At 49.9% G+C, this 27,423-nt stretch overlaps 1 protein-coding gene across 1 annotated transcript; it reads right to left on the bottom strand.

Annotated features, from left to right (window-relative positions):
* Positions 1 to 188: 188 nt before the first annotated feature.
* LOC132235628 (organic cation/carnitine transporter 2) lies at positions 189 to 27,347 on the bottom strand. The gene is made up of 10 exons (XM_059698347.1): positions 26,700 to 27,347; positions 20,380 to 20,483; positions 13,499 to 13,653; positions 12,345 to 12,516; positions 10,244 to 10,370; positions 7,694 to 7,794; positions 5,401 to 5,615; positions 3,267 to 3,449; positions 2,158 to 2,293; positions 189 to 1,810 (listed from the first exon to the last, which is right to left on the bottom strand). The coding sequence occupies exons 1-10, from the start codon at positions 27,090 to 27,092 to the stop codon at positions 1,723 to 1,725; spliced, it is 1,674 nt and encodes a 557-aa protein (XP_059554330.1). The 5' UTR covers positions 27,093 to 27,347; the 3' UTR covers positions 189 to 1,722.
* Positions 27,348 to 27,423: the final 76 nt, after the last annotated feature.

The following is a 27,423-nucleotide window of genomic DNA, read 5'->3' as shown; positions in this document are numbered from 1 at the left end:
GGTGTAAGACGGCTGGCTCAGTGCACAGTCAGTAGAGGGAAGGTTTCTAGCACACAGGGGTTAAGTCTCAGCTCTAGGGGCTCATCACAAACCACTGCGAGAAGTAGGCCAAGGTGACACAGAAACGCCAGGCAGTGGTGTGGTATGGCTCACCAAATTGTGGAAATAAAGGTTGTGGAGAGTTGCTATTACTTAAAAAATTATTTTATTTATTAAAACATCTTCATTTTCCAAGGCACGTCAGTAGCTTTCCCAAAAATGTTTTTTAACCAGGTGAAGCATATGCTGCAGGAATACCACAGTAACAATCAGAAAAGAGAGGACAATTACATGGAACACAAAATCTCTCCCAATGTCTATGACTGAAGTGAGCAGCTCTGAAAGACTGTGAACACGACTGAACTTTCTTCTTTGTAATTTCCCCCATGATTTGGCATCACAAAAGGAACCCGCACAATGACATCCGTACCACACTCAGGAGTGCCAGTGGGAAGGCCTTGCACAAGTGGCAACTGCAGACCTTTGCCAGAGTGATTCTGGGTTGAAAAAAAAAGACACAAACCAAGAGGCTAAGGAACCAGTCTTTCCTAAGTCTTTTCTGAAGAGCAAATAACGTAATGAGAAAAAGACATAACAACACACAAACAAAACCCATATTATGGTTTTAAGAGAAGAGACAAGTTTGCTCGTCTCTCTTTCTCACTGATACACCTCCTGCAAACCATACATGGACATCATAACAGGTAGGAGGTTTGACTCATTTGGCATGAAAACAATAGTGGGTTCCAAGAAGTGTCTATTATGGGCCTGGACCAGCCCCGTGCTTTGATCAGATGTAAACAAGTCTGCCCAGTAATCACACTGGGTGTCCCAAGAGCTCAGGTACACGCCTTGCCTGTGTTCTTTACCTCTACATCCCCTCATGTTAATTACCTGTAAATTTCCCCACACCCAGCTCTCCTGCCCTCAGGAAGCAATAATCCCAGTTAATAACCTTCGTAACTGAGAAAGTGTGAGAAATGCAACTCCCTGTAAAATGATTTCTTTTTGTTGTTGTTAATCCTCAACTGAGATATTTTTTTCCATTTATTTTTAGAGAGTGAAAGGGAGAGAAGGAGAGGGAGAAACATCGATGTGAGAGAGACACATGGACTGGTTGCCTCCCTCAAGTAACCCGACCAGGGCTGGGGATTGAATCTGCAACCCAGGTACGTGCCCTTGACCAGGAATGGAACCCAGAACCCTTCGGTATGTGGGCTGATGCTCTAACCACTGAACCACACCAGCCAGGGCTGAAATGATCTTTTTCCCTCTAAAGTGCACCATTAGAGGGAATCGAAGAAAATATGTAAAGGGTGGGATTTAGACCTCCAGTTTTATTAGGAGGCCTTTTCAGGAAGTCTGAAATTAAAATGTAAATTTAGCAGATGCCTCTTATATTCTTCCAAATCCCAATGGTTCTAGTTCACTTCTTAGGAAGTGCTCTGTCCATCATGTTAGGACTTCTCTGAAGTTGTCTGTCAGTAGCCACGGTGTCGCTGGAGGGAAGGTGGCGCTCTAGGACCACACGCAGCCTCTGAGCCCAGGTGCCCATCCGCGAGCTTGTCAGACAAAGGGTCAACGGAATGAACAGCAAAGACCCTGTCGCTGAAGGACTCAGCGTCTACACAGTTTCTGACAAGACCAGTCTTTCCTCTTCACTTTCTCACTCACTAGAGGTTGTTAGAAGGCTGTGCTTTTAAGGACTGTGGGGCTTTCTTCATCATCTTTTAACATCCTTGTGTGGCTTGGAGTTTGCCTGTATTTTATTCTATCAAAACAAGCAAAACAAATGTTAGTAACAAATCTTAAAACGATGTCCATCAGTCTCAAAACAAATAAACAAAACAAACCTAGAACTGAGGATATATCGCTAAAGGGGAAAAAAGAAATCGTACAGCAGATTCTGCAAGGTTCTCCTAGTCTCTGTACTATCCCAGAGCTGCTGTTGCTGTGGAGATGGACATGGTGACATGGTGATCTTGTCAGGCCACAGAGGATGGAATGTAATCTCCTTGCCATTTCTAACCCTCTAAACCAGTCCATGGCGCTGGTGAGACTTTCCGGGGAACTCTCTGCCCCAGTGTACCAACATGGTGAAGAAGGAGGCCTCCTTACCCTTTTACTCTTAGCATCTGGTCAATGGTGTCTGGGAGGGGGATACCGAAGCTCTCTGGGAGGAACAAGGTGAGAATGGCTGTCAGGATGGTCAGACTTCCCATGAGAATGTAGGGTAGGAAGCGGTCGTAGGCACCTAGGGCAAAGCAGACAGAGCCCCAAGCCAGGGTGCAGTTAGACTTGGTCCCCTCTATCCCTTTGAGCTCTAATGGGGATCACCTGCCCCCTCAGCCATAGTCTGAGCTGCCAGAATGGGGTCTGGCACCTAGACAGGTCTCAGAACCCAGAGTTGGCACTGGCATGCCCAGAGGTCCAGGAATGCCTCATGGTGCAGGGGAGGGGAGCCATGATGACTACGATTCCTATTTCTAAATGCTGGGTTTCCAAAAAATGCAAGATACTCGTCCAGGGACAGGAATAGCTCCTCCACAGGAATAGCTCTTTCCAGATGTGTTACAACCCATTCAATTTGCCTATAGGTCAAGCAAGATGTTTCTGCTTGTCAGATCTATGGAGCATGTTCACCTAGCATAATGGGTACTCTCAAGGTGGGCGCACTCCTCCCCAAAGATGTGCCAGCAGGGATGCTCAGGGGAAAGCAGCTGCCAAGAGAAAATGATTTTGAGGAAGAGACAAATGGTGCCCTGCTACAGAAAATGGCATGAGGCGCATCTTCATACAGAATTAAACCACTGTGTCACGTGCTCCAACCCGCACACATTCTCAGTTCATCAGCCCTCTTGAATGGACATCTTTCCCTCTCCTGTTCCTTTTAAATTCTGATTCCAAGAAGAGATTCTCCAATTAAGAATACTGGCTCCCTAAGCCACTCTGTAGTTTCTTAGAATAGGGGGATTCTGTTTTCTGATGGGAAGCTGAAGCAGGAACAAAACTCCCTACTTTTCTCAGCAATTTCAGGCTTAGCTACAAGCCAGTGCCTCTCCACAGCACACGCACCTGGACAGGAACCTTCTCCAGGCACAGATCCAGGGTTAGATGGGTCCCATTTGCTGTGTGTTTTCCCTTCGCAAGCCATCGTCAGCTCGCATTCCAGCTCACCAGTGCTTCCGCCCCATCGCTCCCGTGTGCCCTCGGCCCACGGGACTTACCAAGGTAAATGAAGTAGGGAGACAGGATGCTGCCCAGGCGGGACGCCATGGAGCTGATTCCCACGCCCATATTTCTGACCACAGTGGGGTACAGCTCGGCTGTGTACACGTAGACCATGGAAAAGGCAGCAGTGACTCCAAACTTGCCCACCATCACCAGGACGGTGGACAAATAATACAAGTCTGGGGAGACAAAGGGAAGAAGGTAGGAGAAGGCACCAACCCAAGGTACACTGCTGTTGAGAGTTCCAGGTTTTGTTGTTTTGTTTGTTGTCTGAAACAAACATACTTTCTCCCTTTTCTGTGGGGCTGGCATTCCTATTGTGGGATGAGGGGCTACAGCCAAGAGATCCCTCCAAACTGTTACTACGGAGAGGAAGCTGGACCTGCAGCTGTGTGAGTGCCTGCCCTTCCCCTCGGTGTGAAGATGACGAGAATGAGCCCCTCAACCTTCCGAACAAACTTGCTTTCCAGGCCAGAAGTCATCAAACACGCACCTGTCGAGGGGTCAGCTGCGTCCAGAACCTCATGCTGCAGGCGCTGTGGAAGTATAACTACTGGCTTCTGGGTGAACGGGAAGCTCACATCTAACTCATTTCATGCTTTCATTCTACTCAGACCTCAACAATTCTCAGACCCACACACCCTCAGAAAGGACCCTCCCATCTATCCTGCTTGCTGTGCCAATGAGGAGATGCTGTGAGTGGCTTGTGGGTCTCCCTGAGCTTGGGCGAACCTGTACACGCATTCCTGGGCTCCCCTGCCATATCACAGTCGGGGCTGTCCCTGTGCAGTGCTGCCAGCCTCGGGGACCCACAAACGATCCCCAGAGGCCTCCAAATCCCTGGGTACTCTGACAATCTAGTTACCACAGGGAGTCCATGAACTGTTCTTTGAAAAGGGCTGTCTCCTCCATCTGCGGGATGCCAAGACGGTTTTAAGAATCAGACCCTGCTAACGGCCTATGATCTGGCCCCTCCTTTTCCCCCCCTCTGTCTTTTTCCAGCTCTTCCTCTCTCCTCAAACATGCCAGGCTTGGTCCCACCTCAGGGTCTATGCCTCTGCTGTTTCTTCAGTCTGCAATGCTCCGTTCCTAGAATTTTTCATGGCTTTCTCCATCACTTCATCTATGTTTCTTTCAACTGTCCGTGACCACTCTGTATAAACTAGCTCTCCACAGTCCTTGCTTGTTATTATAAAGGTAACACAGTCTGCACTATATTAAGTCTTTATTTACTTGTTTACCTGTTTTCTCAACTAGCGTGTGAGCTGCAGCAGGGCCTGGGCTCTGCCCAAGTTGTTTTCTCCTGCATCCCTGACCCAGCACAGTGCCCCTATCTACTTGTTGGATAAATAAATGACTAAGGGCCAGGTTAAAGAGTGATGGGGATGGCTGTCTTTCCTCCCCCTTACTCTGCAGAGAAATGGTGGGGCTGGCCAGCAGACCCTGAGTGACAGATGAATGGATTACTCCTGCACAATGTTTGCTGTGAAATAAAGGCTAAGGGATGGCCTGGCTATAGCAACCAGGGAGCCTCAATTGCCTGCCTCGTTAACCTTTTATTAGAGTTTTTATCTTCAGATACAATTAATAGGGTGAGTAATCTTGGGAGGACACATGTGTTTGCATAGTCTTCTAGGCAAGGGCATTCAGGGATTAAGCATAAGGATTCCAGTAAACACCCAGGGGTCTGCACATGCACAGACTTGTTTGGAAATGTCAAGGAATAATTAGGGGTGCCGCCTTCGACACTCCCCTAAGTCAGAATTCCGATAAACAGAGCAGGCGGCCTTCCACACACTTCCCTTTCCTTGGAATATCCTCCTTATAAGCCTTCCAACCAAGTCTCATGCTTCCCCACAGAGAAAAACAAATGTGCACACACTAACTAGAGTCGAGAGTAAAACTAACCACCAGCCCCACCTGGTTGCTCTGCCCACTCCACACAAGCCCAGGCCATGAGGAGTGTCGGGTCTCAGGAGACACTTTCTCTTGATTTTTTGGCCAAGAATGCAGATATGCAGGTGAGCGGTGGTGGCATTATTTTAATCCCTTCATGAGTTGGGGGAGACAGCCTGGTAGAGGCTGAGTGACTCAGCGAAGACCCCAGAGGCAGACGCACACACTCCCTACCTGGGGGCACCAGCTGCACGAAGAGGAGGACGCTGCCGCCCAGGAAGAGGGCGGTGGCCATGGAGTAGCGGCGGGGCAGGTGCCGCAGCAGCAGCCAGGCCAGCACGTACGCGGGGACTTCCACCACTGCCGATAGGAAGCAGTTCACATAGGCGTCGCCGTGCAAGTTAGGGGTGTCCAGGGAGAGCCCAAAATAGCCCACTGCTATGGTCATCCTGCAACAGAGCACAGAAGAAAGCTGGAGGAGCAGCAGCTACCTGGGGCCTCCAACAGAGGACCTTCCAAGTGCAACTAATGCAGGAAATACACAACGACCCTTAGGGGAGGGCAACAGATTGAACCCAGTCTCTGGCCCAGTGCATTTTCAGAGGATCCCAAACAGCAAAAAGACATACAATTCAGACAGATTCACTTGGAGAAAGGAAGGAAGGAAGGAAGGAAGGAAGGAAGGAAGGAAGGAAGGAAGGAAGGAAGGAAGGAAGGGAGGGAGGGAGGGAGGGAGGGAGGGAGGGAGGGAGGGAGGGAGGGAGGGAGGGAGGGAGGGAGGGAGGAAAGGAAAGGAAAGGAAAGGAAGAAAGAAAGGAAAAGAAAGAAAGAAAGAAAGAAAAGGAAGGAAGGAAGGAAGGAAGGAAGGAAGGAAGGAAGGAAGGAAGGAAGGAAGGAAGGAAGAAAGAAAGAAAGAAATAAAGAAAGAAAGAAAGGAAGAAAGAAAGAAAGAAAGAAAAGACAAACCCATCTCCAACCTGCCTGTTGGCTGTAGAAACCCTAAGCTGAAGCTGTCACTAAGCCAACTTCCTGACTCTCTGAACCTCCTCAAACCCAGCAGCTACAGAGGAGCTGGGGAGTGAGAGGAAGCAGACAGCAAGAGGGGTGGGAGAGGACTGGAAGGATAAGATCAAACACGGTAAAGCATTTGGAGAAAGAGCCAGAGCAGACCCGCTGTGGCAACCAGCCAGGAAGAGGCTGGTCAGAGGCAGTGAACACACCACCACCTACTCCGGGAGGGATTGCTGATGGCGGGGCCAGGGGGGCTCTCGTCTGCAGGCCGCACCCCCACCCGGTGTCCCTGTCCCCAGGACATTCTGTCAGACTGGACCTTTATGGTTAGACTGGGCTCATCTGCAGGGGTGAAACCACAGCTGGTACAACCAGGGAAAGGGGCAGGAGCAAGAGTTCCTGGGAAACCCAGAGCCGGAGGAGTGCCAGGTGAATAGCGGGGGCGACTGGCAAGTCTGTGGCACACATTGAATGCTGGCACTGTCTGAGGCCGATCCCGGGCACGGCATTGCCCTGAGGGAGCCTGGGCTATTTCTTGGAAATGGGTGACTCATCATCTCTAGGGAGCAAAATGGCTGGCTGCCCAGAGACTGGCTGACTCGTAGTTTAGACTGAGGTGAAGTCTGCCTTCCTCACCCAGCAGGATCAGGTGGTGCCTCTAACCCTAAGTGTCTGCGGCTGAGCAAATGCAACTCCCTTCCTGACACACTTGGTGAAATGTCTCATCAGAAGGAACTGGTAAGGAGCCCTGCTTCCAGGACACTCTCCAAACATCCCAGAAGGAGGGATCCTGCTTCCACACAGACTCCCAGAAGGTACTCAGCAGCCTCTGTGACTGAAAGAGCATGGTGTCTTCACTTGGCACCTTCCTGAAGGCTTGCCCTGTCTTCCTTAGCCACTGCCTGGGGCACAAGGGACAGGAACAGCTAAACTGGGACCCAGAGTGAGCAAGGATTCGCCCACGACCTGGAGGGATCCTCAAAGGTTCTATATATCCCCCCCCAACCCCCCCACAACAGTTTCCATTTCCTTTTCTGAGATTCCATCAAGAATCATGCCCTAGCCAGTTTTGCTCAGTGGATAGAGCGTCGACCCTTGGAATGAAGGGCCCTGGGCCCAATTCTGGTCAAGGGCACATACCTTGGTTGCAGATTTAATCCCTGGCCCTGACCCTGGTTGGGGCACGTGTCGGAGGCAACCATCGATGTGTCCCTCTCACATCGATGTTTCTCTCTCTGTCTCTCCCTCTCCCTTCCACTTTCTCTAAAAAAATCAATGGAGAAATATCCTTGGGTGAGGATTAACAAAAAATAAAATAAAATATCTTTAAAAAAAAGAAATATGTAAAAAAAAAAAAAAGAATTGTGACATGCTCATTCTTTGATGGCAAAACACATCCCTTTTACTTTCTGATGACATGGCCTTTCAGTTTTGGTCTAAACCACATTTGCCAATGAGAGAGGCATGGCAGCCACTGCAGAGGCGTCGCGTGGAAGCCTCAAACAGTCTCACGCACCACAGAATTATAGACATGATGGTGACCATTCGGATGTTCCGGGTTCGGAGCAGATCCAGAATGCTGTGGGACTGCGGCTTCTGGGAACTTAGGTCTTGTAGCTGCAGGGACAAAGTGACAAGAATATAGGAGGAAATATTATTACAGTGATGAAGTTCTGCCAGACACTCTATTAATCCCCAAAGACTTGAATAAAATATGATCCTTACTGCAAATAAATAAATAAATAAATAAATAAATAAAATAAAAGAATATAGGAGGGAGAGAAGGCTGGAGATTCAGAGATCCAGCAGCATACCTGAAACCCCTGCATCTTCCTCTCCGAGTTGGGGAGAGTTTTGTTTCTTTCTTAAAAAGAAGAGTATATATAGTGACTGCATCTTGGGCAGCACAAGGCTTCCCCTGGCCTTGTCAGTACCACATTAGTGTCAAGAATGAGGAGGGAAAATAAATGGCCAGTCCCTGAGGCCCAAGGCAGACCCAAGCCCACGGTGGCGCCCTCACAGCACCACCCCAGTCAGTGGCCACATTCCAGGCAGGCCTCTAAGCATTCCTCCCCAAGGCTGGATCCCTGCCCTCTGGGTCAGAGAGAGAAACTGGCTGTGCAGTTTATTGATCTGCTATTTTAGAAGAATTAATGTTTTGAGTCTTCATACCATGTAGTCTCTGGTCTACTTCCAAAAACAAAAACATTTCAGATAGAAAAACAGGAAAATTGACCTCGGCTTCACCCGGAGTGACTTCCTATGAAATTCAGCATAGCCAAGGACATTCATAAACCACACGTCTAAACACACTGATGTTTCTTTCTTAAGCAAACCCAGCTTTGGAGCTTGTTTTCCCAGCGTTAGCAGTTCAACACAAGGTCAACTTTAGACTTAATGGACCCCCTGAATAGCCTCATTTCCTCAAGGATGCCAGTGGGACCATGGGTTCACCCAAACTGACCCCTCACTGAAAAGCCACCAGAGCCGCTTCTCTGAAAAGCCCTCTCTGCCATGCACTCCTGCCCTTTCCAACTGTGCTGGAGGGAGCGGCTGCTGGGCCGCCACTCAGCTGCGAGGCTGGCCGGGCTGGCGGGGGGCCAGCCGCTTCTCTGCTGCGTAGAACTGGTCTCTTTCCCAAACCCCCACTCGGCACCTCTGAGGCCCGAGTGTCTCTAACATGCCGTCCGCACACTTCAGCATGAGTGCCGGTGGCTGTTCTCACAGCTGGTCCCCTATCTTCCTGTCAGATCAGACACACATTCCAGAACTGTAGCAGCCAGCAACTACAACGTCTGACCTCTTCTCACTGTCACGAGACTGAAGAGAACTGCCTGCTGTAGAGGGTGGACGCTCTGGGAGAACAGGAAGAAGCAAGACCCGGGAATCAGGCAGGGCCAGGAGGTTACTCACAGCGTGAGAACAGGGTTTGCTGGGAGGTGGGGTGGGGCAAAGAAAGGGTCCGACACCAAAAAGGACCTGGCTCCAGGGTCATGCAACAACTACCCACAGGAGGAGACCGAACACTTCTAACTCCAAACTGTGTGTGCTTCCTGTTTTACAAACTGCATTATTTTTTTTACGATTGGAGACTACTTAGCCCCCTACTCATAAAGAGTGCTTATGGTTACAAGTAATGGTAAGATTATATGATTGCCTAGAAAAGAAGTGTATAAAGTAAGAAAACCTAATTTCCACAAGAAAGGTGAAGAGATTTAGGCAGTTAGCACCTGCTTCTCAGCTTCTGAAATTTTTCATTTTTATTGTTTCAGAGAGGAAGGGAGAGGGAGAGAGAAAGAGAAACATCAATGATGAGAGAGAATCATTGATTGGCTGCCTCCTGCACACTGGGGATTGAACCCACAACCCAGGCATGTGCCCTGACTAGGAATCAAACCGTGACCTTCTGATTCATAGGTCGATGCTCAACCACTGAGCCACACCGGCTGGGCTCAGCTTCTGAAATTTAATAGGGCCTGCCTGGGCACCTGGGGCATAGGCAGGGAGAGGGCAGGGCTCCTGTATGAAGGGAGAGCCTCTGGTCTTTTGTATTTTTTTAATATATATATTTTTATTTAATGTATTTTTATTGATTTCAGAGAGGAAGGGAGAAGGAGAGAGATAGAAACATCAATGAGAGGGAATCATTGATCAGCTGCCTTCTGCATGCCCCCTACTGGGGATTGAGCCCATAACCCAGGCATGTGCCCTTGACTGGAATCGAACCTGGACCCTTCAGTCTGCAGGCCTATGCTCTATCCACTGAGCCAAACCTGCTAGGGCTTTTTAATATATTTTTATTGATTTCAGAGAGGAAGGGAGAGAGAGAGAAAGATTAATGATGAGCGAGAATCACTGATCAGCTCCCTCCTGCAGAACTCCTAGTGGGGACTAAACCCACAATCTGGGCATGTGCACTGACCAGGAATTGAACTGTGACTTCCTGGTTCATAGGTCGACACTCAACCACTGAGCCACACTGACTTGGCTGAGCTTCTGACCTTTGTAATGCTGCCCTCAAACCATGGCACGGAGACCCTCCCACCAGCTCCCATACAGGGCTTACCTCGCTTGGTTCAAAGATGGCTGAGGGTGCAACAATCCCATTGATTTTGGCAGCCCTATGGATGATCACCTCTGCCTCTTTAAATCGTCCCTGAGAGATGAGCCATCGGGGGGACTCGGGGATGAACCTGAAGTACAAGAAGCAATCTCACTGAGGCATTCCTGCTTAACAGACAAGATGTAAAATGGGGTCCAGGTGGGAAATGGGGCCTCAGAACCAGAGCTAGGTTTGGGGAATACTTGGTGTTTCCAAGTCAGAAGCAAAGAGACCATCTATGCCACACCCAATAATGACCTGACGTGTGAGCTTTTGAGTACACTGGAGTGCACAAAATTTGGAAGGGCCTGCTCACCATGATGGGATGCCTCCACTGGCTGGCCATCTCCATTTCTGAGGAGCAGTGGTGCCACCTGCTGGACATTAAGGAGACCAGGAAAGTTGGGCTCCCAAAGCCTGGCTTGTGTGTGAGCTCAGCCCAGCCCAGCCCAGCTCCTTGCCCACCTGTACTCCTCTGCTTGTTCCTGGCATCCACAGAAGTTTCTACACTGGCCTCTTGGCCTCTAGTTTTTCCTCATCTCCACCTGATTCACCCAACTGACTTGTCAGACTCTCAACCTACACTTACTAAGGCATCTGGGTGCTTTGAGAGTATGTGGATCTTAATTTCTACCTCAGCAGGTAGCCCCAGCCTTTGGGTCAGGACCAGGACCCATGCTGAGCTCTGTATCCTTTCCCAAATGCTCTGGAATGTTCACAACATGTGGGGCAGTGCCCTCAACATCCCCACCTGCAAGGGGCGATTCCCACCTCAGCCCCCCTGCTGTGCTCCCTCCCTTGGTAAGGAATGGCCTCCCCTCTGCCTGTCCAACTCCGCTGTGTTGGAGGCTCAGATGGAGCCTGGCTTCTTCTGTGTGGCCACCCTGGGAACTCTCGCTTCCATTGCTCTTCCTCTTCTCCCAGGGCCTGTGTCACGAAGCCTTGGTGGCAACACACAGCCAGAAGCAGGGCCTTAGCCATCTCGTCTGTAGTCGATAACTTCCTGGGGGTCAGGGAGGACCCTGTCATCTCACCGAGAAGATGCTCATCTCTCAGGGAAGATGCTGCTTCTTCCTCTCCCTGAACTCTGAATAACCCAGCACAGGACCGAGAACAAGTCCACTGATGCCTGGGGATTTTGTTTTGCCTTTGGCTTTTCTGAGTGTGGAGAAAACATTCTAAAGTAACTTACAACTACAGTGGAACCTTGGTTCTTGAACTTAATTCATTTTGGAAAGCTGTTTGAGATGGGATTTGTTGGGAAACTGAATCATTTCCCCCCACTAGAAATAATGTAAATGGAATGAATCCATTCCAAATCCCTAAATGAGTCTGTGTTTTAACCTTTCTTATGTGTACTGTTTAATCTATAAACACTTCTTGAATTGATGGAACCACACCCTACTAGCCTTCATCGGATCACTTTCAGCACTAGTTCCATGGGCGTCTTTCAGGAAGTAGGTGTGCAGCATCTTCACTTTTCACATATCACTGTCTCCTAAATATTGTCAGCAGGTAACGGCTTTCTGCTTTTCGTTTATTCAAATCAACAGTAGTTTCCGACCTCTTCAGTCCCCTGTGATTGGAATTCTGCGAGCACGTTCACACCCTTAGCAACAACGGCACACCTGATGGCATCTTGTATATGTTTTAAAGGTGTGCTAGTTGTCCTTTCCACCAGCAACAAAAGCAAAAACAACAACAACAAAACACCATGAAGGTATTCATAGCACGACTTCCTGAGCTATTAACAGCAGGTTCAGGGAGATTTAGCAGTAAGCTGACCCGCGTTCTCTCCTTTGTGTGTGGCCGGAGAGTGGCTTTTGCCATATGGATGTATCAGCACGAAAGGGTTGTGAGGTCAAGAACTGAAGTTTTGAAAAGGGAGACGATTCTGCCCCTCCCCGCACCCCCAACAACTTGGTTGAGAACAAAATTTGACTGTAATTTACACTTTCTGTCTCTGGGAGCCCAAATAGGGATTTGTGGGTTGCTGCTGCCCCTTAGTGAAGGCCAGCTGGAAGACGGAGGGTCCCCTGTGGGTGTTTCCCCCAGGCACACTCACCACCAGAGCACTGCGCACAGCAGCCCCGGCAAGGTCAGCGCCAGCAGCAGCATCCGCCAGTCTCTTATGAAGTAACCAAACAGTGGCAGCAGCATGTAGCCAATTGCATAAAATATGCACACTCCTAACGTAGAGAATATGATACGAATGGACTTGCCAAGAATTTCTGTTCCTGTTCAAAACAAGGGAGGAGTCATGTTAGCATTTTAATTTAGGTTATTTCCTTATTCATCTTCTCTTGTCAACAGAAAGACAAGAAAGCTGCCAGAATTATTTCTAAGTTTCTAAGCCCTCCAGAGGGATGGGATTCTGAACCCAGCCTGGTCTGACTATCTGCTGGGCGTGCCTCATTGTGGCCTCTCGGTGACAGTTCTCTCATGAAAATGTCATCACTTCCTGAAGCCATATGCTAAAGATGCCACATTAGGCCTCCAAATGTAACCCTCACAGGAGGAAGAATCCATTAAAGGGGAAGTCATTACTAAGGCTGCACAGGCTGACTGCTATCCTTTAAGGAAAAAATATTCTGTTAAGTGTGAAGAGAAAGAAATAATCCTTTCAACAGTACAACTGAGAGACCAATAAATAAGCTAGAGTTAGATTCCTCCAAACAGTGAGACTGGTAACTTTTCAGTGAGAACAGGCAAAAGCCCTGCAGTGTGAATTCTTAATTAAAACCCAAAGGTCACATGACTAAAGCCTGATCCTATCAATTCATTCTTGATAGTCAACTTCACTGCCAGTGTTTTGCTGGGGGCCATTTCTTCCTTGGCCTTTGTTCCTCATGTCATACTTCCCTCTTTCCTTAGCTACCTCAGCCCTGGGCAGTGGCAGGCCCTTTTTGTTGGATGGAGGATCTGGGGTGGGGTATAGTGAAATGGCCATTAAGTCCTAATAAAACCAAGGAGCCACTCCTCAGAGGCCAGAAGAGAACTGGCATACAGCAGGTAGGCTACATGCTGCTGGGGACCCAAGGCTGGGTACTTGGTGGACTCAGATTCCCTGCCTACCAGCTGGGTTCTCTAAGAAGCCCTGGTTGGTGTTGCCAGAGACCACTTCCCCTTGAGGGACATCGCGGATGTCTCCAGAAAGTGGGTGGTGAGATGATGGTGAAACACAGGATCAAGTACTCAACTCCAACTTGATGGCCATACCCAGGACAAATGCTGCCACATAGTTGGAGATCTGGCCCATGCCTACAAGGACAAACAGCACGGCAAACATCTCAAAGTTCCTGGAGAAGATCTGCAGGAAGCTGAAGCCTGTCTGCATGGCCATGGTCACAAACAGCACGTTCTTCCGACCAAACCTGGGAAAGAAAGCAGAGTGACAGAACCAACAGGGAGAAGGCGGTAGGAAGGGGCTCCACCAAGAGGGGCTTTCTCCAGGACCATTCAGGGACGGGTGGTGGACAGTACTGCTAGGGTACCAGTCTCCCAGTCCCTATGCTGTTATCCTCCCCCCTCCACAGCCTGGGCACCAGGGTGGCCCCCCAAAAAGATGCTTATTAAAAAAAAACATGCTGTTTCTGCCCTCAAGGAGCTTATAGTTTACTAGAGACCTGGTGCACGAAATTCGTGCACTGGGGGGGGGGGGCACCCTCAGCCCAGCCTGCGCCCTCTCGCAGTCCTGGAACCCTCAGGGGATGTCCGACTGACAGCTTAGGCCCACTCCCCGCCTAAGCTGTCAGTTGGACATCCTTAGCGCTGTCACGGAGGTGGGAGAGGCTCCCGCCACCACTGCTATGCTGACCACCAGGGGGCAGCTCCTGCATTGAGCATCTGCTCCCTGGTGGTCAGTGCGTGTCATAGCGGCGGTCGTTCTGCCGTTCACTCAATTTGTATATTAGCCTTTTATTATATAGGATAGGTAGTGAAATAGACAGTGATCACTTTTTAGAGAGAGAGAAAGGGAGAGAGAAACATCTATGTGAGAGAGAAACATCAATTGGTTGCCTCTTGTATGTGTCCCAACCTGGGATAGAACCCACAACCTAGGTATGTGCCCTGACTAGAATCGAACCTGCCACCTTTTTGGTGCACAGGACAATGCTCATCCAACTGAGCTACCCAACTGGGCAGTGATCACATTTTAGTCAGATAAACACATTACTGAAAGTACAGTTACACACTAAGATAGGTGCACTGAAGGATCAGCACCCAGGTCCTCAAGTGTACAACAAAGGAACCTACCCTGGACTGGGGGTAGGGGCTGGGGATGGAGGCATTCAGGGAAGGTCTCCCTGATGATGGGACATTGAGATGAGGCCCTAAAGAAAAGTACTTGTTGACAAGGGGGAGTAAGGATAGGGACCAAGCTTCCAATGATACTCACAATATAGCAAAGAGACAATTAATTACATGAGAACACCTATTCTTTAGCAATTTTTAAAACATATATATTTTTTATTGATTTCAGTGAGGAAGAGAGACATAGAAACGTCAATGATGAGAGTGAATCACTGATTGGCTGCCTCTTGCATGCCCCCTACAGGGGATCGCAACCCGGGCATGTGCCCTGACCGGAATCGATCCTGGGACCTTTCAGTCCAAAGGCCAGCGCTCCATCCACTGAGCCAAACCAGCTAGGGCTATTTAGCAATTTCTGAAGGGAAGGCACAAGGAACCAAGGTAATGTAAACCAGGGACTCTGAGTTAGCCTGCAAGGTCAAGGAAGGTCCCGGGGGCAGGGTGGTTAAGAGGAGAACACACAACTGTGGCTGGAGTCAGCTGCTCACCAGGAGACTGCAGGGTGGGCAGGACCTACACTGCACAGGCCTTGCAGCCACACTGAAAAGCTGGTGCTTCTACTTACTGCAATGGGGGTTGTTTTATTTGTTTGTTTTTGAGGGGGTGGCTAGTGCTACTGGCATATAGTAGTAGACAGAAGCTGGAGATGATCTAGACATCCTAAAAAGCCCAGGATAGCCCCCCAGAACAAAGAATCCTCTGGCTCAAAATGTCAATAGTGTGAAGGTGGGGAAACCCTGACATTAGAAGCAGACTTTGTTCCCCCCACCCCCTTCTGGCCTTTCTTTTACAGAGCACCCTCCATGCCGGCCAAAGGCAGCCCTCCTGCAGGCAGAGCTGTAACCTCTATCCCTGCCTTCCCTGCCTTCCCCGCCCAAGGACTCCCTGGGATGATGGCAAAGAGAAAGATCCAGGGAACCCTGGCATAGTACCAGCCCCTTCGCAGTCCGGGTTGGGCCCAGAAACACTCACTTTTAACGTATGTCAACAAAAAAGTAAAATAAATAAAATATGTCAACAAAACATCAAACATATACGTGCCTACAAAACCAGGAAATACCAGTCTACTTCTTCCCAGGGTTGTACCTCTCATAATTCATGCATATAAAACTAACTCAATGTCAGATAAAAGGCTTTGACAATCCAAGATTTTTTAAAAATTTAAATTCTTTATTGTTTAAAGTATTACTTATGCTCCTCCCTCCGCCCTCCCCCCCATTGACCTCTCCCCGGCCACTCCCACCTCCCAGCACATGCCTTCACCCGCCTACTGTCTGTGTCCATTGGTTATGCTTATATGCATGCATGCAAGTCCTCTGGTTGATCTCTTACCTCCCCTCTCACCCTCCCCTGCCTTCCCTCTGAGGTTTGACGGTTCGATGCTTCTATGTCTCTGTCCCCAAGATTATTGTATTGCTCTTGAATTTCAGCCTTACTTATTCATGAAGGTTAAACCTTTGTCCTACATAAAAAGTTACTACTGGTATCCTAGACAAATTGAGGTAATGAATCTATTGCACTTAGGTAATTTGTCTGACTTAGGTTTTGAACTGGTTGACTCAGAGGTAATGAGAAGAGAAACTGTCCACTCCACAGAGCCTGGGCCTCCCGTGGGGGTGGTGCTAAGGGCTGATGGTAGGGGCTACAACCAGAACAGCCATACTTCTAGTTGTTTCATTTACTGGACTCAAATGATACTACTTAAAAGAAGTCTGCTGACAATTTTTTTTAAAGTTTTGAAAAACACTACTAGCACTTCTAAAGACTAATGTAGTCCTTAACATACTCATTAGTGTTTGTTTTTTTCCATACTCATTAATGTTTTATTTCTGTTGACTTGGACGATCCTTTGGAACTTAAACACTTTCCTTAGGTAATCAGGATGTTACACGGCCATCAGGTTTTTAGGCTATCCCACAAAGACCTACCCAACCCATGATGCAGTTAATCCAGAAAAATGCACTGCATTTCAACTCTGAGCTTGGGGTACCTTCTCCCTGTTTATATCAAAGTAATTACTCTGAGTCTCGGCTGCCACTCAACTCAGAGAGAGGGTATTTCCCACTTGGAGGGCCTCTAAGCTTAGTCCCCTCTTCTCACTCTACATTCCCGCCAGGCAATCTCATCCATGTTTGGGACCGTGATGAGGGTTCTATGAGCTGTTAATTCCCAAATGTGCTTCTCCAGCTTAAACCTCTCATGGAGCACTATATCCATATTTCCAACTGCATACTTAATTCCTCCACTTAGGAGTCTCATAATCACCCCACATTCAGTATGCTCAAATGGAACTCACCACCGTCCCCTCTTCCGGAGTTATCTGTCTTAGAGAAGGGTATTGGCATCCCTCCGGTTGTGTAGACCAGAAACCTTCCTCTCCTCATTTCCCGCATCCAACCCATAGCCAAGTCCTCTTGGCTTTACCTCCTACCACTCCTCCCCATTTATACCACCTGCAGTCTAGTCCAAGCCACCACCATCTCCTGCATAAATTATTGTGATAACCTCTTAATTAGTCTCTCTACAATCCCTCTCTTGTTTCCCCTTTCAATACTTTCTCCACAAAGTTTATCACATAATCTTTTAAAAATTGCAAATCTGATTATGTCACACTCAAGCTTGAAAACACTCTCAATGGCTCCCCAGTGCTCTATGACTAAGTCCAAGCTCCTAACTATCACCTGCTACTCCCATCTGCTCTTCTGCCTGGGCCTCTGCCTGCCTCACTGCTCGTCTCTAACCACTCTCCACATCTCCATCACAGAGGACATTTTTCCAGTTCCTAACATATGCTATTTTGCCTTTTCTTTAGTCTAGGCTTAAGTTCATGCTGCTCTCTTGCACCCAGAATACTTTTTCCTCCCTCCATTCCCTTAGCTGGCTAATTTCTACTCATCTTTCAACTCCCAGTGCATGCTTTGCCTCCTTGGGGCACCCTCTCCTGGCCCCCTGTCAGACTCTCTCTTAGCATGTGCACATCTCTTCTGTATCACTTACTACCACTGAGAATAACAAATGCTCCCCTCAATTAGTTGTTTAGGACATTCTGCCTTGCTAGGAGGCAAGTTCTAGAAGAGTAGGGCCCATGCAACGCAGAGGATCAAGACTATCTGGACCCAAATCCTAGCTCTGCCACTTGCTGGCTGTGTGACGCTGGGGCAAGTCACTGAACTCCTCTGGGTTTTATTTTCCCCATCTGTAAAATGAGAATACTGATACTTCCTGTAGGGAGCCGATATAGGGTTAAGCCTCGGACTGACCTGTTGGTAAAGTCACAAACAATTCCCAGCTTAGAGGGCACAGTCCTCTTAGCATAATTAGGCTTGACCTTATAACACTCCCTAGATCTTATCTGGGAAGCTAATGGGCTGAGGAAGTGCAGGAAGTATAACCATGGTGTAAACAAGTGAAACTCACAAGAACAGTGTAAACAAGTGAAACTCACAAGAACAGTGTAACTTTGGAAACCACTACCTTGTTTACCTCTCACTATAAAATAAAGGCTCAGCTTGCCTTGGGATCTTTCTCTCTGGCCTCAGCCAGGCACAGGGAAGATCCACGGAGACTAAGGAAAGCTAGAGAGTTCTGAATGCTGTCTCCGTGTAAATCATTCTTCGCCGACTCCGTCCACACCTTTGGGAACCCCTGGACCACTGGGGCTGGACCCCAGCAACTTCCTACTTCACAGGGTTATGAAGATTAAATCATTATTATTGTTTACCCGGTACAGTGCTTATAAGAGTGTCTGGCACATATTAAGTTCCATGTGTTTGTTAAATATATATCAGTAATCAGCTGATGCTTGTTGCTAGATAAAGGATCTGGGGGAGCATAGGCCCGTCCCCCAAAAGGACAAGTGTCTATGGCTTGTCTAGAATCACCAGTTAACGGTGATGGCCTACTTAACTCTTAATGCTCTCTGGTGACTACTGGAATTTGTCCCTTTTTTAAATTGCTGGATGATACTCTGGAAAAGACAAATCTAGTGAGAAATGCATGTATTTTTCATGAGTAAAGACTCCTTAGTTAAGGACAATAATCCAAAGGTGTAAACATGCCAAAATATCACCCTGAATCAGTGCTACAGGATAAAATGGCTTTGTTCTTGTGTAATACTAGAGGCCTGGTGCACGAAACTCATGCACAGGTGGGGAGTTGTGTGTCCCTCAGCCCAGCCTGCACCCTCTCCAATCTGGGACCCCACTGGGATCGGACCTAAATGGGCAGTCGGACATTCCTCTCACAATCCAGGACTGCTGGCTCCCAACCGCTCGCCTGCCTGCCTACTTGATTGCCCCTAACCGCTTCTGCCTGCCAGCTTGATCACCCCCTAACACTCCCCTGCTGGCCTGATCGACGCCTACTCCCCTGCTGGCCCAACTGCCCCTAACTGCCCTCCCCTGCCTGCCTGATCACCCCTAACTGTCCTCCCCTGCAGGCCTGGTCGCCCCCAACTGCCCTACCCTGCAGGCCTGGTCCTCCCCAACTGCCCTCCCCTGCAGGCCTGGTCCTCCCCAACTGCCCTCCCTTGCAGGCCTGGTCCTCCCCAACTACCCTCCCCTGCAGGCTGGTCCTCCCCAACTACCCTCCCCTGCAGGCTGATCCTCCCCAACTGCCCTCCCCTGCAGGCTGGTCCTCCCCAACTGCCCTCCCCTGTAGGCCTGGTCCCCCCCAATTGCCCTCCCCTGCAGGCCTGGTCCCCCCCCAACTGCCCTCCTCTGCAGGCCTGGTCCCCCCTAAATGCCCTCCCCTGCTGGCCATCTTGTGTGCACATGGGGGTGGCCATCTTGTATGTTGGAGTGATGGTCAATTTGCATATTACCTCTTTATTATATAGGATGACATTCTAATCCTGAACTTCTCTATTAGAGACCCCAACCAGCTGGGACGATGCCGGGACTCCTCTACACTGGGTGACACAGTGCAGCCAAGGACCTTGCTGAAGGCCACTCTTCTTGTCCTGGGCTTCTCCAACAGACCCCGCAGCTCCGGGATAGGGAGATAATATAACGGACCCCTCTGAGAACTTCACAGAAACTCCAGACCTCTCTAAATGCTCACATACAATCTCTAAAATTGTGCCTATAATGTCAAGAGTACATGAACTCCCTAAGTCATGAATGGACCTTGAGTTAACAGCCGTTAACAGCCTTGGAATTCCATAAATAATCTGCTTATGGGTGAAAATAGCACATTTTCTGCCAGTTGTGAAGTAAGTGCCATAAGCACAGGCCTCTTAGCTAAGGCGCATCAGTCCTGTGGACATAGGTTCTGACCATCACGTCACTACTGGCTATAGAGATCTCCTCTTACCTTGTAGAGAGAGCGGTGGTTTTGGGAATACGGCAACAGCCATCCATGGTACGCCTTAAGATCTACAATACAGTGTGTGTGTGTGTGTGTGTGTGTGTGTGTGTGTGTGTGTGTGTGTGTGTTGTCTACCTCTCCCATGCTTGGGAACATGAAAGAGTCATGCTCACCTAGGGAGGGACAGCCAGACTAGTGCAGAAATAAATCATGGCATATTTCCTGGTCAAATCCAGCTGATCCTGCATGGATACACTCAGCTCAGGTTGTTTTGTTTGGCAAGAGTTAGGGAGAGGAGGTGGTTGGCTCTCTTTACTTGGTGTGGTGTCCGTACTATAGGTCAGGCTTCCCTTTCTTTTAAAATGCAAGGCCCTGGGCTGAAAGAACACTGCCACTTGAAGTCATGGGCCAGGCACACACACACTCCTTGCTCAGTGTTGGGGTCCCCTACCACTGCAGGAGACAGACACCCACCTTACCTGTCTGAGAGCTGCCCCGAAATGAAGGAGCCTATCAGCACACCCACGAAAAACAAGGAGACCGTGAGCGGGGCCTTCCAGTCGTCCTCACACACCAGGTTCCACTGTAAGAGGAGCAAAGGGATGTATCACTCACTTCTATTAAAAATGTTTTAAATTTAAACTTTCTTGGAAAATGAAATCAGAACATCCTGTACTCCTGCACTCCGTTTACATGACTATGTGGGTGTGAGTCCGTTTAGGCAGCAATGAATGATCTGGGCAGCAAGGCAGGAAGGAGGCTCCCCTCACATGGAGATTGGGCTCCCGCCCCGTCTGCTTTTTCATAGCTTTTGGCCCCATTGTTTTGCTTCTTATTTGAGAAAGGGAGCAGCAGGGAGCAAGTACTCTGCCCATGTTCTAATCCAAGAGAAGGCAAGGCCTCTCATGGTCACTCTGAAGAATCTGGGCCGAGCCCAGGGCTGTGGGCGGGCAGGGAACCCTTTCAGTGGGGTTTGGGTCATTGGCAGGATGGCACAGGAGTGGTTCTGAGCAGGGCTCTGGGGCTCTAAGGGTCAAGGCATCTGGCAAGGAACCGAGGCCAGGGGGCCTGAAATGCACCATGTGAACCTGTTCCTTCCGCTCTGCTCAGGTCCCCACCCACCCTGGGCCAATGACTTCTTGGACCTTCTGGTGATATTTAGAGCTGGGATCCCTGATGCTGCATTAACACCAGGCCTGATTACAGCCAAGAGCTCTGAGCTGGATGTCAAGAAACTGGGGTTTAGCTTCTAGTCTACTGTTAACTGGTTATCCAATCTCAGACAAGATTTCCCTCCTCATTGTACCTTTCGTCTTTTGTAAAACAAGGGTTGGGGTAGGTAACAGGCTACATGGCTTGAGTTTCCCAGCACCCAATATGTCTTTTTGTCTATGGTTACCATAAAAAGAGGTCTGCAGGCTTGGAGAAGCAGCTGAACACTCAGATGTGAAGTCTCTCCAGCCTAACAGGGAGCCAAAACGAGGAAGAAAAGCCAAAACAGGAAGCTTGGTGGTTCCCAGGAAAATGTTTCCCAGAACAGAGAGATGGCGCTCTGCAGTAACCAAGCAGGCCACCTGCCAGGGCATTCTTGCTTGCCTGACGCCAGGCTGCTGGCCTGCCCTCCATGGAGTCTGCAGTCTCCTCAGCAACACAGAGAAGCAGTGGGAATGCGTGGCTCCCAAGAACAAAGCACCTCTTCCAGGCTAAGTGAGGAGGGAAAACAAGTCTACTTCTCTGCTCTGCTGGGCAATGTGTGCACATAGCCTCCGGGCTCCTTAGAAGGGTGGGAGGGCAGCCCCAGGCTGGACAAGAAAATCCCTGCTGCTATTGATAAGGACGGCTCAGCCACATAGCTGGCTCTCCACTCTGGCACTTTGGATGGGCTGAGAATGGGTTGGTGGCCCCTAACCCAGGGCAGAATTGGGGGTCTCCAATTCCTACATCTAGAGGAACTCCAGGCTAGCAAGGAGGCCAGAATTTCAAAACACTAAGGCTTGAATGCTTGGGTTATGGCAACCTTCCTCATCTACAGCCTCAGTGGTGCCAGTACCCAGATATCCCCGTCCAGACATGGCTGCTAAAGTCAGGATGGAGCGGCAGGGAAGAGAGCTGAGGGACTCAGTGATGGGTGCTGGCCTCTGGTATTAGGCAGGGTGCGAGGCAGAGCTTCAGGGGCCAGATCATGGCCGCTGCTGCTCTTGAATGCGATGGGATCTACTCCAGCTAGCACACATTACGTTTGTAGCAACAGAGATGAAAAAATAAAGACTCAGTAGCTGTTTCTCAACAGGTCTCTTGTGAGGGTTAGGGAATAATATAGCTGAGCTACACTAGGAATCCCCAGGGGCTTCTGCAGTGAGTTCTGGGGTGATAGTCCCCCCAACCCATGTCAGGTCTCCCAATATAGGCTTTTAGAGAAATCTGGACTGGCAAGGAGACAAGGTGACTAATGCTCATGTTGGGATAGGTCCCCAGATCATGTGTCCAGCTCCCACAGCTGCCACCTGGTTCAACCTGTCCTTATTCTGGGCAAATGTGTAACTCCCTGGAGTAATTGAGCTCTCAATCCACCACTAACAATTCTTAACAATTCTCAGGGCCTGGCTTGGGCCCTCCAAAAGCAAACATGGGCTAACACTTCCTACTGGTCACATGGGGGGAGGGGGAGGAGGACGACTATGTGCAGGGTCAGGACAGGTAATAGGTCTCAAAAAATGAACACAAGGGCAGGCACCTCGCCAACCTATCCACTCACCTGTCAACTGGTCTGTAGTGGATTTAGGATTTGGCCTGAATCCTCCTTAGGAGGGGTGGGATGAGAAGGGGTGGGATGATATGCACAGAGGAATCCAGTGTTCCTACACTGAGCTCCTGGCTCCCCAGCCATGACTAAAGCAGCTCCAGACCAGCTCATCGATGCCTCCACTTGGTGCATTGGATGGGCTGTACTGGCTGTTAATAACTGGTATCAATGATAGGACTAAAGGTGTGGATTTAAGATTCAGGTCCTGAGTCTAAGATCGTGAGCCTTCTGCCGGAGGAGCTGTGAAAGGGGGGTGTCTGAGGACCCAACCTGAGAAAACCTGGGAGCGATCCTGGCAGGGGGTCTAGACTTGCTATCCTTCCTGGTAAGAAATGAGCCTTTCATTTGCATTAAAGTTTTCATATTCCACACTTAGCTATGTACAGTTTATGTCACTTATACTTCAATAGAGTTGCTAAAATTTTTAAGAGAGAGAAGTGTGTCTCTTGTATGTAGTATGTAATTGGTGCTGCTTCTTGGTTATAGGAAATAGATTCTAAACGTTCTTACCTAGAACTAAATGTTCTTGCCTGTGAGTTGGCTAGAAGGGAAAAGATACAGCGTTTGTGCCCACAGGGCAGAAGCTCTTCCCTGAGATGTGCCTGGCCTGACTGCTTCAACGGTCACATACACTGGTAAGAATCACTTGTTGCTGAATGCCACGTACTCCTATACACATTTAGTTCGGCTTCCTGCTGCAATTAATGACAAATCCTTGCCCCACGGCTGGCAAGGAGAAGTATCTGCTACCATAAACACTATAATGCTTGGCAGTGCCCTGCACAGGTGAGGCTCAGTAGCTGTTTGGTAGATAGGTGAGTGAGCGAACAGATGAAAAAAAGGGCTGTGAATCTTCAACATCATAGTATTCTTTGGGCTTGGCTGCCCAAAGCCCAGATGAACCCTGAACTTTGATCTCTAGATTTTCTTTGCTTTCTCAGCCTCTTCCCTGTGTCAACTGTCAGAACTTTGACCCAGAGTGTGGGTTCTCAGCCATCTAGAGAGGGGCTCAATCTGTTCACTCAGGGCCACATGGGTCTGGTATGACTGCATGCACACAGGGGGCCTCAGGGGACCCAACAAGGGTCTTCTTTGGCTTTCCAGAGCTACAAACGCAGGGATATGGGTCTGTGCTCCCCTTGAATCAGCAAGGGCAGAGCGGTGAGGCGCAAGCTCCAGGTCTGTCCCTCCACCCCAGAGTCAGTCCAGCCCCACCTCCCCGGTTGATGTGGCCTTTCCTTCAGGTAATGTGGCTTGTGGATAACAGTGGGGGCGCTCCTGTCTTACAAGGCTATCTGTGTATGACATAAGGCTGACAGAAAAGCTAGTCCAGAGAAAGCAGCTTTCTAGGACAACAGGGAGAAAGTCATTGTGCTGCCAAGGGCTGGGGCAGGGGGCTTCTGGGAAGCAGAGGCAGGCAGAAGGCAAGGGGACAAAGAGGACTGCCAGGCCTTAGCTGAACAGACTCCAACTCACGGGTGCAAAAGCTAGAAGTTTCTAAAGCAACTTTTCTGGCTGCAGGCTGGGCTATGGAGACACCAAAAAGCTGGAGGCCCAGGCAGTGTAAGAAATCACCCAGGTTCTCAGAGGAGGGGGCAGTCCTGAGTCAAGAAGCACTCGGGATTGGAGCAGCACAGCAAGGTGGGGTGGCTGACTCTCCAACTCCAGGGATGACTGAGGGGCCAGAGAAGGGGCCAGCCTAGAAGCACGTGGACCCCCAAACTGTTCCTGAAACATGGGAGAGCAATCTCATTTCACAGTGTCCCCTTCTTTCTGCCAATCCCAATCCCTTGTCACATGCCCCAGTGCCTGGGATGGGAGATTACATTTCCTATAAAATATTTCAGTCAATGCTTTTCAACCACTCTCAAATTTCCCTGCTGTGAATTAAATTATCCTTTTCTTCCTCAATTCTCAAACGTTAGAAAACAGTTCTTAAGTTATCCATTAATCCATTCAACAACAATTTTCCTGTGTACCCACACTCTGTATCCAGCATCATGTTAGGACCTGCAGGAGAAGCAAAGATGTAAATCCAACACCAACTTTAGTACTTACACATACACACTTTAATTTCAAAAGAGGCAACAATCACACAGGAGACCTGAAGTTTTCATCTTCTGTTGAAAAAAAAAAAACGACTAAGAATTCAGTATCCGTGTACTCTACATAGGATGTGGGGCAGAGGGCAGACCTGGGGACTAGCTGCAGTGGTGAGCACGCCAGGTCTGAGTGGAAAAGAAAATGGGCCTTAGAAAAATGGAGTCAAAATGTTAATGCAACAGCTTGAGGAACAAGCAGCTCTGAATGTCAAGTCAGGCATTCCAGCATCTCCAAGCAAAGGGCTAAGTAAGGTATTAATTTGGCCTCCCAGCAAAGACTGACAACCTGTCAGTAGGTGAAAGGGCACACAGCTCTTATGAAACTGCTAAGACAGTAAAATACATATATAAAATATAAGACAGTAAAATACATATATAAAATGAATATAAAAATGAAAAAGCTGACACTGGTAGCAACTTAAGCTAAGGACCCCTCTGGCAGGAGCTCATCAGTACCACCACCACTCTCAGCCCAGGGCAGGATGAAGGCAGTAAAACAAGAGCAGATGACAAGAGTTAAGTCAAGGGATACGAGGGATCCAGGTAAAGTCCAGAGGTGCCATGAGCTTCTTCTGACTTTCCCCCTTCCATGAGCAGCTAGCAGCAGAATTTGTAGGGACTCCTGTATAGAGGAGATGGACAGTCTCTGCTTTCACAACTCTCACTGGCTTCCAGGAAGGTAACAGGCTTGCTTGCGAGGCTAGGGCTGAGGATCTGTGATGACAGAAAGTTGTGATTCTCCCTGGAATCTTAGGCCACAAAGCACAGCCAGCTACCTCCACTCAGTGTCTCTCTTGTCGACACCTCAGGACACTAGAATGATGTCATGTCACTAGTTTTGAGATCCCAGTGGGGATCCCCTTCAGCCCTCCCCTCCACCTCTGAACTCTGCCTTCCTTCTAGGCCGTTTCTTGCTGTTTCAGACTTTGCATCTGCTGACATGAACACCCCAGACTCACGGAGAGGCTTCATCTTTCGGGAAGCCGTCCCTAATCTGCAAATCCCTGACCCTGCAGTCCTGGTGCCCATCAAGGAGGGCTCTCTCACTGCCCTGCTTGCTTAGTTGTGCTGAGACCCCAAGCAGTTAGTGCCGGTGTCTTAGGAAGATGCAAAGCACATCCACACTCATCCATTAACATCATGTTATACATTCGGTTCTCGGGACGCGGGGGTTGCCAGGGGACAGACAAAGCCACCCAGAACAAAACCCCAGGGGGCTGGGGAAGGACAGCTGTATGCTTTGTGACAACATTTCTGGGCAACAAGTCACTCTGAACAGATATCTTCATTCAGATGCATAGATCCTAACAGGTTGATAACCAACTATCAGCAAAAAGTAAACAGTTCCTTAGAGGGCATGCTCAGACTGTCATTTGGGGGTGAGGGTGGGTGGGGAAGGAGTAACTGGAAAAGGGAGCAAGAAACAGTTTTATACACATGCTTCCCTTAACTTTAAAAGTTCGGGAAAGAAAGGGAGCATTTTGATGCCAAGAGGCTGGCAGAAAAACGGCGACGGACCCGTGTCCCAAGCCCTGGATCTGCTCCTCCACACTCTCATCCCAACTAGAGGAGGCCTTTGACCACTCCAGGGCCTTAAAGCACCTCGTGCGGGCCGGGCCACCAGGGCCTTCTTGGCTCCCTCCCAAAGCTGGCCATCAGGACAGATGGACCGTTTGACACTGATGTGAGAGGGCGTCTCTGGCTGGAAGTCACCGCGCAAAGCGTTCCCAAACCACCGGGCCGGAGGATGGATGATCATCACCAGCGCGCAGTGGGATGGGGGAATAGGAGTGACAACGGCGCGCACTTTGCCCAGATGAAGTGCGTGAGCTCAAAGACTGCGAAGGACCTCCCCACACCCCGGCCCTCGGTCCAACGCGGGGCTGGAACCCACCTCGGTCACGATGGTGGACAGGTAGACGTCCTGGCTGAACTCCCAGCCATCCAGGCAGTCCTCCTGCTCCAGCTGCTCCAGGTCCACGTCGCGCCCCGGCTCCAGCCCGAGCGCCGAGAAGTTGGCGATCGCCGCGAGCCGGTAGCGCCGGCAGTTGTGGGGCACCTGGCGGCCGTCCTGCAGCCGGAGCGGGGCACTGTGGTTGCGCCAGGCGCTGCTCAGGTTCGCGGAGTCGGGCACCCGGCAGCGGTGCTCGGGGGTCGCAGTCAGGAACACGGCGGACATGCCGTTGAAGCCGTTGGGGATGATGCTGGCGCTGAGCAGGAAGAAGATGAGGCGCTGGAAGGGCCCCCACTCGCCCAGGAAGGCGGTCACCTCGTCGTAGTCCCGCATGCCACACTCAGCAGCCCGCGGCGGGCGGCGCGGGGTCGTGGGACGCGGAAGCGCGCAGAGGCGGGGCGCGGGGGGCGTGCGCGCGTGCGCCTTGGGACTCCGCCGCGCGACCGACCGAGGGATCCGCCGGGTGATCGTCCGCCGACTGAGCTGCTCGCGAGCTCCCGCCCCGGAGCGGCCCCGCCGCCGCCGCAGGCCTCACTTAGAGGGCGAGGCCGAGGAGGGTTCTGGGGTTGGGCGCAAGGCCCACCCCGCCGCCCGCGGTGCGGCGCCGACGGAGGCGGAGCTCAGGCCGCGCGTGACAGCAGGTGGGCGGGCCCGGGCTGCCGCC

This window comes from Myotis daubentonii, chromosome 5 (assembly GCF_963259705.1).
Source record: "Myotis daubentonii chromosome 5, mMyoDau2.1, whole genome shotgun sequence".
Classification (NCBI taxonomy): domain Eukaryota; kingdom Metazoa; phylum Chordata; class Mammalia; order Chiroptera; family Vespertilionidae; genus Myotis; species Myotis daubentonii.
This window is presented reverse-complemented; position numbering and strand designations above follow the sequence as displayed.

Excerpts from the sequence above, each read along its gene's own strand:
- LOC132235628 (XM_059698347.1), bottom strand. The coding sequence starts at position 27,092 with ATGCGGGACTACGACGAGGTGACCGCCTTCCTGGGCGAGTGGGGGCCC. Across the intron at positions 13,654-20,379 it reads TCGGGGCAGCTCTCAGACAG|GTTTGGTCGGAAGAACGTGC; the intron begins GTAAGGTGGGTG and ends TTTCTTTCCCAG. Across the intron at positions 1,811-2,157 it reads CAGATGCTAAGAGTAAAAGG|AATAAAATACAGGCAAACTC; the intron begins GTAAGGAGGCCT and ends TTGTTTTGATAG.